The sequence below is a fragment of the Hypomesus nipponensis genome, chromosome 16, assembly GCF_054491055.1.
Source record: "Hypomesus nipponensis isolate SF chromosome 16, ASM5449105v1, whole genome shotgun sequence".
Lineage (NCBI taxonomy): Eukaryota > Metazoa > Chordata > Actinopteri > Osmeriformes > Osmeridae > Hypomesus > Hypomesus nipponensis.
In genome coordinates this window covers 6,487,864-6,500,725 of record NC_140376.1, presented here as the reverse complement: position 1 = coordinate 6,500,725, position 12,862 = coordinate 6,487,864, and the positions used below count along the sequence as shown (strand labels likewise).

Below are 12,862 nucleotides of genomic sequence, written 5' to 3'. Positions count from 1 at the left end.
GTTACATCTCCAGTCTGACCTGAACCCTCTGAGAACACAGATCATCAGACCAGGTCTGAATCAGAACCACCGGGTCCCCCGGTCTGTGATTGGCTCCTACCGCTTCGGCGTGGCGGCCGGCCATCACGTCGCCGATGCAGCTGAGCTGGGCGTTGATGTAGTCGTTGATGAGGCTGTTCCACTGGGCCAGGGAGTGCAGCGAGCGCAGGGCCGCCACGATCTCCTCGGCCAGCGTGCTGCTGTGAGTGGCCGTGAGGGAAGCCTGGGGGCGGGACTTCCTGCGCCGTAGAGAGCCCTCTGAGAGAGGGGAGAGGATGAGGAGGAGGGGGAAGACAGGGGTTCAGGAACTAGCTAATGTTCAGAACATTGATGGTAGCACAGACGCTAATTCATGCGCCAATGAAATGTCACAGCGTCGCTGGAAGAATGGGCAAATTCTGAACAGCAGTATTGCCGGACAATCGTATTTTGTAACTTCTGTGTTGATGAACTGCGCTCGACTCGAAGCTGCAGTGCCAGCGCGGGCCCCCCGGGGGGCGCTGTGCAGGTACCTCTGAGCAGGGGCAGGTCGGAGGAGCAGGTGCTGAGCAGGCTGCCCAGGAAGCAGAACAGCTTCTCCACCAGGAACTTCATGTCCTGACAGCGCTCCGTCTTGTCCCAGGACGGCAGCACGGCCTGCAGCAGACGCAGGGCCAGGATCTGGAGGACGAGGAGGAGGAGGAGTCAAGGTTCCACGTTGTCCATCTGAACTCTTTGCCCCCTCTGTGTCCCTCCCTCCCTGCCATCCCTTCCTCCCCTCCCCTCCCCTCCCCAGGCCTCCCTCCCTCACCTGTCTCTGCAGGGAGACGGCGTTGAAGGCCTGCTGGCCCTCCACGATCCTGACGAGCAGGCCGATCCAGGCGGACGTGCTGAGCGTGCTGCACATCTGGGGCATGAGGGCCACGCTGCGGACGAAGCCCAGCGTGCACCAGCTCCTGTGCTGCTCCCGCCACACCTGCCGGAGGGTGGGGCAGCCTGGGGGGGAGGGGGGCGGAGGGAGCACGAAGGAGGGAGGGAATCCAGGGTGGGAGAGACAGGAGGGAAGTAAGCAAATCGGAAAAGAATGGCTAAAAGAAGCCTTCACACACACGCGCGCGCGATGGCTTGTTCTGATATGGACGATGCATATATGATGTATGGTGGATGTGTAGTGTGCCGAGGCCTGGTGTGTGAGGGGGGAGGGGGGGAGGGGGAGGGGAAGGGGGGGGTCACCTGTCTTGTCGCTGGCTCCGCTCTCCACCAGGGTCCTCAGCAGGCCGCAGAGGGTGCGCGTGGCGTCGGCCTGCATCACCTCAGAGTAGATGCCGGCGGACAGGGAGAGGGTCTTCAGCAGGTTCACCGTGCTGGTCAGCATCATGGCTGTGGGGTGGCTGCTCTTCTCCACTGGCTCTCCTTCTACACACACACACACACCTAGGTCTTAGGAAGCTGGATCTTGCCAAATGGAGGTGAGTGCGGGTGTGGGCATAGGTGTGTGTCAGTGAGTGTGTGTGTGTGTGTGTCAGTGTGTGTCTGTGCGTGTATGAGTGTGTGTCTGTGCGTGCATGAGTGTGTGTCAGTGTGTGTATGAGTGTGTGTCAGTGTGTGTATGAGTGTGTGTATGAGTGTGTGTTGGTGTGTCAGCGTGTATCAGTGTGTGTATGAGCGTGTGTCAGTGAGTGGATGTGTCTGTGAGTGGATGAGCGTGTGTGTCAGTGTGTGTGTCAGCGTGTGTATGTGTGTGTGTGTGTACGTGTGTGTGTGTCAGCGTGCTGACCCGTGTCATCCTCGGTGTCTGAGTCCTCGGCGGTGGGCTGGGAGGCGGCCGGGGGCTCGGCCAGTTTCAGGTCGTACTTGCCCTCCTTGCCCATGCGGTAGGAGTTGGTGCTGCTGGTGTCCCACTGCACCCGGATCCAGCCGTCCTCCCCCAGCTCTCCTATCACCCGGCCCAGACCTGGCGCTGGGCCGTCCTGCTCAGGGGAGGGAGGGAGGGTGACATGGGTAAGTACACAGACACACATGGCATCAGGATGGGGGTTGGGGGGGTGGCATAGTTTAGTGGTTAGAGCCTTTGGCACATGGCAAAAGTTGGTTAAAGTGCAGTTCAGTATATGTGAAGCCCTCTGTGACACTGCTTCTAAAAATAACAATTGATTTGTGATTGTGTCACCTGATCTCCCCATTTCCAGTCCAGCCCTCTCATGACCCGGGTGCCTATCTTCATCATGGAGGCCAGCTCGGGGCCGGAGGCGGGCAGGGGCGTGGGGGTCGTCTCCTTCCTGGACTCCTCCAGGACCGTGGCTGAGCCTCCGTGGGCCCCGGGGCCCTGGTCCTCCTCGCTGCTGTCTGTGCTGGGGCCTGGGAAGCACACAGCACAGCCGGGTCAGCATCCGGGCCGGCCCTACCTGTCTCTCACTATCCATCACTGTCATCAGTCAGCGCTTCATCAGGGTAACATGCATCGCCCTGTAACCATCTGTGTAACCAGCCCTGTAATCATCTGTGTAACCAGCACTGTAACCATATGTGTAATCAGCCCTGTAACCATCTGTGTAACCAGCCCTGTAACCAGCCCTGTAATCATCTGTGTAACCAGCCCTGTAATCATCTGTGTAACCAGCCCTGTAACCATATGTGTAACCAGCCCTGTAATCATCTGTGTAACCAGCCCTGTAATCATCTGTGTAACCAGCCCTGTAACCATCTGTGTAACCAGCCCTGTAACCATCTGTGTAACCAGCCCTGTAACCATCTGTGTAACCAGCCCTGTAACCATCTGGGTAACCAGCCCTGTAACCATCTGGGTAACCAGCCCTGTAACCATCTGGGTAACCAGCCCTGTAACCATCTGTGTAACCATCTCTGATTTTAATTCTCAGCAGTTGGATACTAGTCTCATATTTCAGCAGTGAGCTGGAGCCACCCTCACCTGCTTTATTTTATACTCCATCTAGCCTCTACTCCCCCCTTTGGTACTCCATCCTCCACCCATAGAGAGCGCGGATCCCCCCCCCAGGCCTCACCTATGAGCCGCAGGATGCTCTGGGTGAGGGCCAGGGTTCCAGAGTTGAGCAGCAGGCTGAGGCTGTTGGCCCCATGCTTTAGGGACAGCATGTGCAGCATGGCCAGCAGGAAGCGGGCCTGGGGAATGGTGCCGAGGCTGGGCCCCGCCGGGTTCTCGTTGGTGATGGTCTGGAGGGGCACCGGCTGAACTCCTGGAGGACGGAGGGAGAGGAGGTCAGGGGAGGGGTGAGGAGGTGAGGGGAGGGGTTAAGGAAGGGGAGGGGAGGGGTGAGGAGGTCAGGGGAGGGGTGAGGAGGTGAGGGGAGGGGAGGTCAGGGGAGGGGAGGTCAGGGGAGGGGTGAGGAGGTCAGTGGAGGGGTGAGGAGGTGAGGGGAGGGGTGAGGAGGTGAGGGGAGGGGTGAGGAGGTCAGGGGAGGGGTGAGGAGGTCAGGGGAGGTCAGGGGAGGGGAGGTCAGGGGAGGGGTGAGGAGGTCAGGGGAGGGGTGAGGAGGTGAGGGGAGGTCAGGGGAGGGGAGGTCAGGGGAGGGGTGAGGAGGTCAGGGGAGGGGTGAGGAGGTGAGGGGAGGGGTGAGGAGGTCAGGGGAGGGGTGAGGAGGTCAGGGGAGGGGTGAGGAGGTGAGGGGAGGGGTGAGGAGGTCAGGGGAGGGGTGAGGAGGTCAGGGGAGGGGTGAGGAGGTGAGGGGAGGGGAGGTCAGGGGAGGGGTGAGGAGGTCAGGGGAGGGAGAGGAGGTCAGGGGAGGGGTGGGGAGGTCAGGGGAGGGGGTGAGGAACGCAGGTCTCCAGGGCTAACTTCAGCGAGGCTCTCACCCAGCTCTTTGAAGCGGGCGGTGGCGTCTAGCAGGATGGTGCGCACGTTCTGGATGGCCCAGGAGTACAGCTTGCCGAAGGTCACCTCCAGCAGCATGCGGTTGAAGGGGGGGATGAGGTCTACATCCTTCAGGCAGTCAGACAGCGGCTCCCTGGAGAGGGATGCATGATGGGAATTGTCACAACTACAAACAAATCCTGCCCCACACAAGAGACAGGCTCAGATATGGTCTTTATCGGTTAGAGCTGAACTCAATGTGAACATTTTGCCTAGAGCCTCTAAAACAAGCATGAAAACACAAAAAAAAAGACAAAATGAACCTTACTTCTTGCATGTAATAATAAAAAAGACATCCGTCTAACGGATCCAAAGCACGGCAGAGGTACAGAGGAGATTTGAACCTGCAACCTCTTGATCTGCAGTGCTCCAACCACTAAGCTAACCCTGGCCTGGTGTGTGTGTGGGCCCACGTACCCTATGTTGGTGCCCTCGGGCACCACCCTCTGCCAGCCACACAGCATGCTGTACTGGACGGAGGGCAGGAGGAAGCTCTTGGACGCCAGCTTCAGCATGGTGTCGATGCCCTCCAGCCTCACCTCGGCGCGCTCCAGCTGCGGAGGAAGCGAGGACCAGGTGAGCGTCCGGGAACGTTCCGGTCATGAGCTTGTGGCGCCCGGTTCACGGCCCGGTACGTCAACGCCGTATTGCTACGGACCCGTTTTGGTTTCTTCTTGTCTCGCTCAACTCTCTCCTTCGACAGTCCTTCTCTCAGATCACAGTCCGGCTAGCTCTCTCTTTCTCCCATCCACCCACATTTCTCTTTTCCCCTTCTCTCTCCCCCTCCACCACCCCCCAATTTCTCCCCCTCTCTCCCCCCTCCCCCCCCCCTCTCTCTCCCTCTCTCCCCCCTCTCTCCCCCCCCTCTCTCTCCCCCTCCCTCTCTCTCCCCCTCCCTCACCTGTTTGAGGAGGCACTTCCTCATCTTCTCCACGTCCAGGGGTTCCTCCTTCAGGGCAAACTCCACGATGGTGCCCATGAGGCTGGAGGTGGAGAACAGGCCCTGGACACTGTGCTTCAGCCACTTGTACTTCTGCACGCTGGCCACGGTGGTCAGCAGGGGCTGCCACCTATCCTCCTCCTACAGCGCACACACACACACGCACGCACGCACACGCACACATCCATGGAGAGAGACACACAAAAGTTTTAAAACCACAATTAGCTTTCACTCTATTTACACCACTGACCAACCATGTTATTAAGATGCCAGTCAGAACAAATGACCCGACAGCAGCTCTCAGCAGGCAGCGTGCCAGTGAGGCAACACTGGGAACAGGCTTACACCACGAGACTTGGCGTATCCCTCCCATCAGCTGACCAGAAAACCAACCTGACATGTGCAACAGAGGAAGTGAGCCGGGGGGGGGGGGGGTCACCCGTCACTCTGGGGTCAGAGGAGGGTTCAGGCAGTCTGACACACAGGGGGGGCTGTTTACATAGGGCTCAAAATAGAAACGCCCCCGGCAGTTGGTGGTGTCAGACACAGGCACCGAGAGGAGAGAGGGGGGAGGAGAGAAGGACGGAGGAGGGAGGAGAGAGGGGGGAGGAGGGAGGAGAGAGGGGGGAGGAAGGAGGAGAGAGGGGGGGAGGAGAGAGGGGGAGGAGGGAGGAAAGAGGGGGGGAGGAGGGAGGAGAGAGGGGGGGAGGAAGGAGGAGAGAGGGGGGAGGAGAGAGGGGGGAGGAGGGAGGAGAGAGGGGGGGAGGAGAGAGGAGAGAGGGGGGAGGAAGGAGGAGAGAGGGGGGAGGAGAGAGGGGGGAGGAGGGAGGAGAGAGGGGGGAGGAGGGAGGAGAGAGGGGGGAGGAAGGAGGAGAGAGGGGGGGAGGAGAGAGGGGGGAGGAGGGAGGAGAGAGGGGGGAGGAGAGAGGGGGGAGGAGGAAGGAGAGAGGGGGGAGGGGGGAGGAGAGAGGGGGGGAGGAGAGAGGGACGGAGGGGGGAGGAGAGAGGGGGGAGGGGGGAGGAGAGAGGGACGGAGGGAGGAGGAGAGAGGGACGGAGGGGAGAGGGACGGAGGGGGGAGGAGAGAGGGATGGAGGGGGGAGGGGAGAGGGACGGAGGGGGGAGGGGGGAAGAGAGAGGGACGGAGGGGGGAGGAGAGAGGGACGGAGGGGGGAGGAGAGAGGGACGGAGGGGGGAGGAGAGAGGGGGGAGGAGAGAGGGGGGGAGGACCTTGGGAGGCGTCTTGTTGGTGGGCGACTTCCTGTCGGCGGAGGTGGGGCTTATTGGGACGCACAGCTCCTCCTCATTGGTCCCTGCGTTCTCCAGTTTGGGCTCCTCAACGTCAGCTGATTCCGACTTCTTTGGCACTGAAAGAACCCCGGGTGATGAGCGGGTTAGAGCGCATGAATGTCAATCAAGCTCAAAGTTCCAATTTGCAGAGGTTCGAGTCCCCCCCAGGTCCACCATACCTCTCTTTTTCCGGCGGTCCCTGATGAGCTTCTGGGTGATCCTCTTCCAGCGCGGCTGGGCCCCCAGCAGCTTCAGCTTGGACACGATGGACAGGTCGTTGCTGACGGCCGGGCGCAGCTCGTTGAACAGGAAGCGCAGGCGCTCGATCACGGGGGCGCACACCTCCTTGTAGGAGCGGCCCTGCTCCTGGTGGGTCTGGGGCCAGCCCGGGAGAAGCCCGTCACTGGCTGAATAGCTGGCTAGCTTTTGTCTCATTTGCTTATTATTCCCATTGTATCGAGATCATTCTCATCAGTCGTCTAAGTAACATTCACATTTTGTCCATCTACTTCCAAGTTTTTTTTTAAATCTATCCATCCATCCATCTATCTATCCATACTCACTGGGATGAGTTATGAGGGTGAAACCAACCTTGATTAAAGAGCACTTGGCCTGGTACACCATGCGACACACGTCAATCACCGATCTGGGGAGGGACCTCTGCTTGGATTGGTCCACGCCCAAGGCACATTGATGGACCAGTGAGAGGGCTATGTGACCTGTTAGAGCGACATCACATTCAGAGATCAGCAAAATGGCCCGTGAGACCAAAACAGACTGAGGGAACACACGCTCTGGCTGAGAGAACAACTCGATGCCTGTAACTCCGCATCTGACGATTCATTCATGATGATAAGCAGAGAAAAACAAAGTAGAGAAGACAAAATCTCCATGGATGTGGAGCTAATTATATTCTATTCTAAAACTAGAACGAAGCTCTGAACAGCATAAAACTACACAACAGATGGAAAGTAAGATGCTGTTTCAGTAGTATATATATATATATATATATATATAAGTCAATGGAGAAGTTTTGATGTGCAGTGAGTGTCCCCGTGGGGGTGAGGAGGGTTACCCAGGTCCTGGTGCTTGAGCAGGCAGCACAGCAGCAGCCTGCCCACCTCCTCCACCGGGTGCTCTGGGGGGAAGGTGATGGGCGTGATGAGGTGGAACTGCTTACAGCAGCGCTCGATTTGGCATAGGAAGTCCTGGGGAGAAACACACACACACAGAAACAAGGAGGAGGGGTGGACACAGAGAGAGAGAGAGAGAGAGAGAGAGAGAGAGAGACAGAGACAGAGAGAGATAGAGAGAGACAGAGAGAGACAGGGAGAGAAACAGAGACAGAGACAGGGAGAGAGAGAGAAATTAGCTGCGGTGTTTGGCTCAGGTGCCGGGGGAGGGACGAGTGCGTGTCCCCTCTCCACTCAAACAACGGCCAGCCGTCCACTCACAATGTGGAAGCCGTTCTTGTTCGGTAGGCGGGGGGCTGGGCGGCCTACCTTGACAGTGTGGTCCTGAGTGGTGTTGTCGGCGATGGCCTGGAGGAAGGGCTGTGCGTGGTCGCTGAGGGTGATCCTGCGGGAGGACAGCTTGGTCTTGTCGGCCGGCCCGGAGCCCAGGGAGCTGCAGTGGTCCTCGTCCTTCTCCTCGTTGTAGTTGTAGTGGATCTGGCTGGTCTGGAGGCCCCCGGAGAAGATGGAGGACTTCAGCCATTCTGGAGGGGAGAGAAGAGGAGGGCTTCAGGGCTGTCTCCCGAGGCGGCAGGAGGGACTTGGAATCTTGGAACTTTTGAATCCTGGAGACGTTCTCTTTTTCCTTTGCAGAATCAAGTTATTTTTGTTTTTTCCCCCCCCCGGAACTCACTGGCACATTCTATCTCCATGGGCGCCAGGGGCGTGCTCACGGCCAGGTAGGAGGCGTGCAGGCCCAGGAGCAGGCCCAGGTTCCTCTCCGTGTCGATCAGCGGCGAGGACAGGCTGCTCAGGTCTGGGGTGGTCACAGTTTCCTGGTTAGGCTGGAAACACACACAGGATGCAGCATTAAAGAGGCTGTCGAAACAGAATATGCCGTCATTTCACATCTGTGGGGCTAGCCACAGGAGACACACACACACACCTCCATGTACTGGCCCACACAGAAGGCCTGCATGGACTCCCTGGTGTCCTCGAACTGCAGAGCAGCTTCCAGCGCGATCACAGGGTCTCCCCCTGCAAACTGGGCTGGGGGTTGGGGGGGGGGGAGGGGGCAAGGTTAGTCCTGAACTTTTTAATATTCATGTTTTGAAGTTACAAACACAGCGCACTTCAAAGTGTTGATTTAACACACTGTGGTGAGACTGTATATGTCTCATGAGAGTGGAGCGACGTAAACATTCTACAAGTCCGATAAACACTCCCAAGTTAAATGAACACTGAAAAATATGCTGTGAAGGTAACCGAAGGCTGAAAAAAAAAAAAAAAAACATCAACTTCATTTGTTTTCTATAATCCCCTTCCATATTGGGTTAGGGCATGTCAAAGCCGCTCGCCGAACTCACCCAGGATGCTGTTCCCGGTGAGCGACTGGGCCTGGAAGTCTCGGATGTCGTACACCTTGCCCTCGATGACGGTCCAGAAGCCGCCGTCCTTGTTGTGGTTCTCCAGGTCGGCCTTGCGGATCAGGGACACCTCCTCGTTGTTCCTGGAGCTCTGGCCTGTGAAGAACGAGCCTGCCGCAGCAGAGCACCAGCTGCTGTCATCCTAGACCCACACGGGCGTGCCCGGAGCCCTCCGTGCTCACATGCAGCCCCCCCTGAGGCTCTCTGCTGCCTCCATGCACCCATGTCTGACACCCCACCCCAGAACTCAATTTCATTCTAACCCACAGCCCACAAAAACGGTATGTAACCAAGGTCATTTTGAACATTACATTATATTTCGTAAAGGCACCAATGGTCACACAATCCAACACAATCCCATTTCATTCATTCAGCCGGCATTCCCCCGCCCCCCCCCCCCCTGAATTGCAGTACTGTCATTCATCACCCCTCCCCTCCTCCCCCCCGGGATCTTTACCCATGATGCCCGGCCACGCCAGGTCCTCGTTGTCGTCCCTCTCGTGTCCGGGCGCCAGGTGGTTGAAGCGGTCCAGGTGTTCCAGCAGGCCGGCCAGCAGGGGGATGGAGCCCGTCTCCTGCATCAGGCCTGCGTCTATGGTGAGCAGCAGCACGATGGAAACCACCAGCTCTGGGAGGAGCACGCCTGCAGGGAGCGGAGGACAGGTGGGAGGCGTTAGCACTGACCAGAAAGACAGGTGGGAGACATTATCACTGACCAGCAGGATAGGTAGGAGACATTATCACTGACCAGCAGGACAGGTGGGAGACATTATCACTGACCAGCAGGACAGGTGGGAGACATTATCACTGACCAGCAGGATAGGTGGGAGACATTATCACTGACCAGCAGGACAGGTAGGAGACATTATCACTGACCAGCAGGACAGGTGGGAGACATTATCACTGACCAGCAGGACAGGTGGGAGACATTATCACTGACCAGCAGGACAGGTGGGAGACATTATCACTGACCAGCAGGATAGGTAGGAGACATTATCACTGACCAGCAGGATAGGTAGGAGACATTATCACTGACCAGCACTGAACAGCAGGACAGGTGGGAGACATTATCACTGACCAGCAGGATAGGTAGGAGACTCACCGGTGAGGTCTCCCTCGATGACACGAGAGACTTCGGCAAAGTGGCGGTGTCCGGCGAAGGCGATGCTGGTGGCCACCGGCAGAATGTCCCCGATGTGCGTGCACAGCAGGGAGATGTACTTCTTCAACAGGGAGCCCACTCCCAGGAGCTCAGGGTCTGGAGGAGGGAGGGAGGGATGGATGGATGGATGGGTAACATGAATATAAACCAGCTTAACAGCCATCTGAACCCCCATCAGGGGTGTCTCCACCCCCGTGTATCCAGGTCCTCCTTTCAGACCCTGAGGACTCACTGTAGCCGTTGACGTGCTCCGTCCCTCCGACCCCCAGGTACAGCTTGCTGACCAGCAGCCTCTGGAAGCGCAGTAGCAGGTCCAGCGAGGCCGAGCGCTCCTTGCTGACGCTCTCCGCGTCTAGGCAGCTGGAGATCCTCCTGGCCGCGTCCTTCAGCCGGCCGATGGTCTGGGAGGCTATGTTCCTGCGGACCACAGGGGTGGGGGTCAGCTCAACAGGGGGGGACTGTTTGTGAGGACGTAAACGCAAAAGAGGATGGAAAGAGGGAGAGAGAGAGAGAGAGAGATATATACAGAGAGAGGAGGGGGAGAGAGAGACGGAGAGAGAGAGAGAGACGGAGAGAGAGAGAGAGAGAGAGAGAGAGAGAGAGAGAGAGAGAGAGAGAGAGAGAGAGACAGAGAGAGACAGAGAGAGACAGAGAGAGACAGAGAGAGAGAGAGAGGAGGGGGAGAGAGAGGTGGGGGAGAGAGAGAGGGCCCGAGGGGCAGCGTGGGCAGGTACCTCAGCAGCTGCTGCACCAGCTGCACCAGGGGCAGGCTCTGCTTCCCTGCAGACTCGTAGATCCCCGTGTTGATGAGGTCCTTGTCCAGGGCCGTGCGGCAGCGCTGCATGCTGGAGGCGTTGGCCTCCTGCTCGTCGATCTCCTTCTCCTTCTGAGCCTCCTTCTTAGCCTCGATGTCCTGGAGGGGGAGGGCAGTGAGTACCAAACAGAGACACAAGGCCTAACCCTCTGCGGTTGGGGTTACGTTCTCCCCAGTGAGCCCCAAGAAGCCCTAAATTAGGCACCGGCTGACAGGCACTTACCTATTTCATTCATGGCCCAGTATTTTAAGTTTGAAGTATTTTAAATATAGCTGTCCCCAGGAAGCGATGCTCTAAAATCAAGTGTCCTAATAGGGTTCTGTATTAATGTTTCAGTGTTTTAAAAATAGTCGTCTCCGGGAAGCTTTCGTTTAAAAATCAAATGTTGGTAACATTGGTGTCCTTATATGGCCCCATACTAAGACAGTGGACCTGCAAACCAGTCTGGTGTACCCTGAAGGGCTTGGCTCCCAACCTTGTACTGTGAACTCCCATAGGAGGTCCCAGTCAGTCAAGGCTGCCCTCAGTTCTACCTCAGGCAGGCAGAGAGCGCTTCCCATGAATAAGTGATGGTTGGGGAGCAGCCCCGCCCGGCTGGGCTGGGCTGATGTGTGAAACAACGCGGGCTGACCTGGATTTCGGCGGTGATGGCTGCGTTCAGGGCAGACTCCAGCCCTCCGTCCGCCATCAGGCTACTGACCAGCAGGTCGATCATGAAGCGACGGCCGGGGCTGACGCTCATCTCGTTGCCGGACGCTGAAGAAGACACATACACACACAGACACACACACACAGTGGAGTGTTAACACCTACTTCCCTCAATAACAGAGCCCTACCATCCCTCTCACACACACACACACACACACACACACACAACAACTCTACCAAAGACCAGAAAAAAAACTAAAACCATCGACCACGACCGACCCCCACGTCCTGGATCCCACCTCCCCAGGGGAGGCCTCACCTGCGTTGGGCAGGAGGGAGGACAGAGCCCTGGCTCTCTCCTCGGCCGTGGGCAGCAGGACCGACCAGCCGCTCTGCAGCACGGCCTGCGCCGCCGTCTGGACCGTGTTGAGCACGCCGGCGTTGCTGGCCAGCGTCACCACCGTCTGCTTGAGGTTGTTGAGCAGCACGCTGCCCAGGCCCAGGCCCAGCTCCTCTGGGTCCACCTGGTTACTGATGGCAGCATGCAGCTGGGGAGGCAGGGGGACAGCCAGTTACACAACCTGGAGGAAATGAACCAGGGGAGAACCAGGGGACTACAGAGGAACAGCCAGTTACACAACCTGGAGGAGGTGAACCAGGGGACTACAGGGGAACAACCAGTTACACAACCTGGAGGAGGTGAACCAGGGGACTACAGGGGAACAACCAGTTACACAACCTGGAGGAAATGAACCAGGGGACTACAGGGAAACAACCAGTTACACAACCTAGAGGAAATGAACCAGGGGAGAACCAGGGGACTACAGGGGAACAACCAGTTACACAACCTGGAGGAGGTGAACCAGGGGAGAACCAGGGGACTACGGGGGAACAACCAGTGACACGTTTGCAGGGACAACACAAAGGGACATCAAAGCTGTCCTCGTGGATGTGTGGATGCCGCTTCACAGTGGAAGTGTCGGGCCTTTGTCGCGGTCCGTACCTGGAGGCGGAGCAGGTTGAGGGTGGCCACCACCATGCACTCCTTCTCCTGCGGCGGGGGCCAGTCAGAGCCGCCGTCCATGCCCTCGCTCACCTGCCGCAGCAGCAAGTCCAGCTGCTCAAAGGTCATGGGGCACACGTCCACCACGAAGGGCACGCGCTGCCCCACCGACCACTCGGAGCACGAGGACCAGGCGAAACTCTGACGCAGCCACGAGAGAGAGAGAGAGAGAGAAAGAGAGAGAAAAATATAGTCATGTTATAACAGCTCTGTCTGGCATGATGATCCTCAAGCAGTTTGATACAATTGTGTAGTGATGACTTACAGTAACACCTGCACATTTGCCTCTCCTATAAACAGTATTTAATAATGTCATAATCTGATGAAATGGTACACTGGTGTTTAAAAAGTTATTTTGTAAATAACTTGAGTAAATTGTCAATATTGTGCGTTCCTGTAGTCAGGAAAGAAGTGGGGAAACTTCATATGCAACCTCAAC

The 12,862-nt window shown here is 57.7% G+C and overlaps 1 protein-coding gene across 6 annotated transcripts in view; it reads right to left on the bottom strand.

Moving 5' to 3' along the window:
• The window catches only part of herc2 (HECT and RLD domain containing E3 ubiquitin protein ligase 2), a 44,173-nt gene that overhangs the window by 21,600 nt on the left and 9,711 nt on the right, over nt 1–12,862 (bottom strand). For 5 of the 6 annotated variants that reach the window (XM_084675700.1, XM_084675703.1, XM_084675699.1 and 2 more), the window contains 25 exons: nt 12,364–12,564; nt 11,680–11,908; nt 11,344–11,468; nt 10,632–10,810; nt 10,130–10,314; nt 9,838–9,993; nt 9,193–9,378; nt 8,676–8,846; nt 8,255–8,358; nt 8,003–8,153; nt 7,639–7,853; nt 7,212–7,344; nt 6,728–6,855; nt 6,316–6,511; nt 6,077–6,213; nt 4,809–4,988; nt 4,325–4,461; nt 3,850–4,001; nt 3,042–3,233; nt 2,189–2,376; nt 1,796–1,988; nt 1,252–1,434; nt 830–1,014; nt 552–699; nt 101–297 (listed from right to left, as the gene is read on the bottom strand). In XM_084675700.1, the coding sequence (XP_084531826.1) occupies nt 101–297; nt 552–699; nt 830–1,014; nt 1,252–1,434; nt 1,796–1,988; nt 2,189–2,376; nt 3,042–3,233; nt 3,850–4,001; nt 4,325–4,461; nt 4,809–4,988; nt 6,077–6,213; nt 6,316–6,511; nt 6,728–6,855; nt 7,212–7,344; nt 7,639–7,853; nt 8,003–8,153; nt 8,255–8,358; nt 8,676–8,846; nt 9,193–9,378; nt 9,838–9,993; nt 10,130–10,314; nt 10,632–10,810; nt 11,344–11,468; nt 11,680–11,908; nt 12,364–12,564 (4,251 nt within the window). The remainder of the gene's footprint in view (nt 1–100; nt 298–551; nt 700–829; nt 1,015–1,251; nt 1,435–1,795; nt 1,989–2,188; nt 2,377–3,041; nt 3,234–3,849; nt 4,002–4,324; nt 4,462–4,808; nt 4,989–6,076; nt 6,214–6,315; nt 6,512–6,727; nt 6,856–7,211; nt 7,345–7,638; nt 7,854–8,002; nt 8,154–8,254; nt 8,359–8,675; nt 8,847–9,192; nt 9,379–9,837; nt 9,994–10,129; nt 10,315–10,631; nt 10,811–11,343; nt 11,469–11,679; nt 11,909–12,363; nt 12,565–12,862) is intronic. The other variant, XM_084675702.1, reaches the window with a different exon arrangement.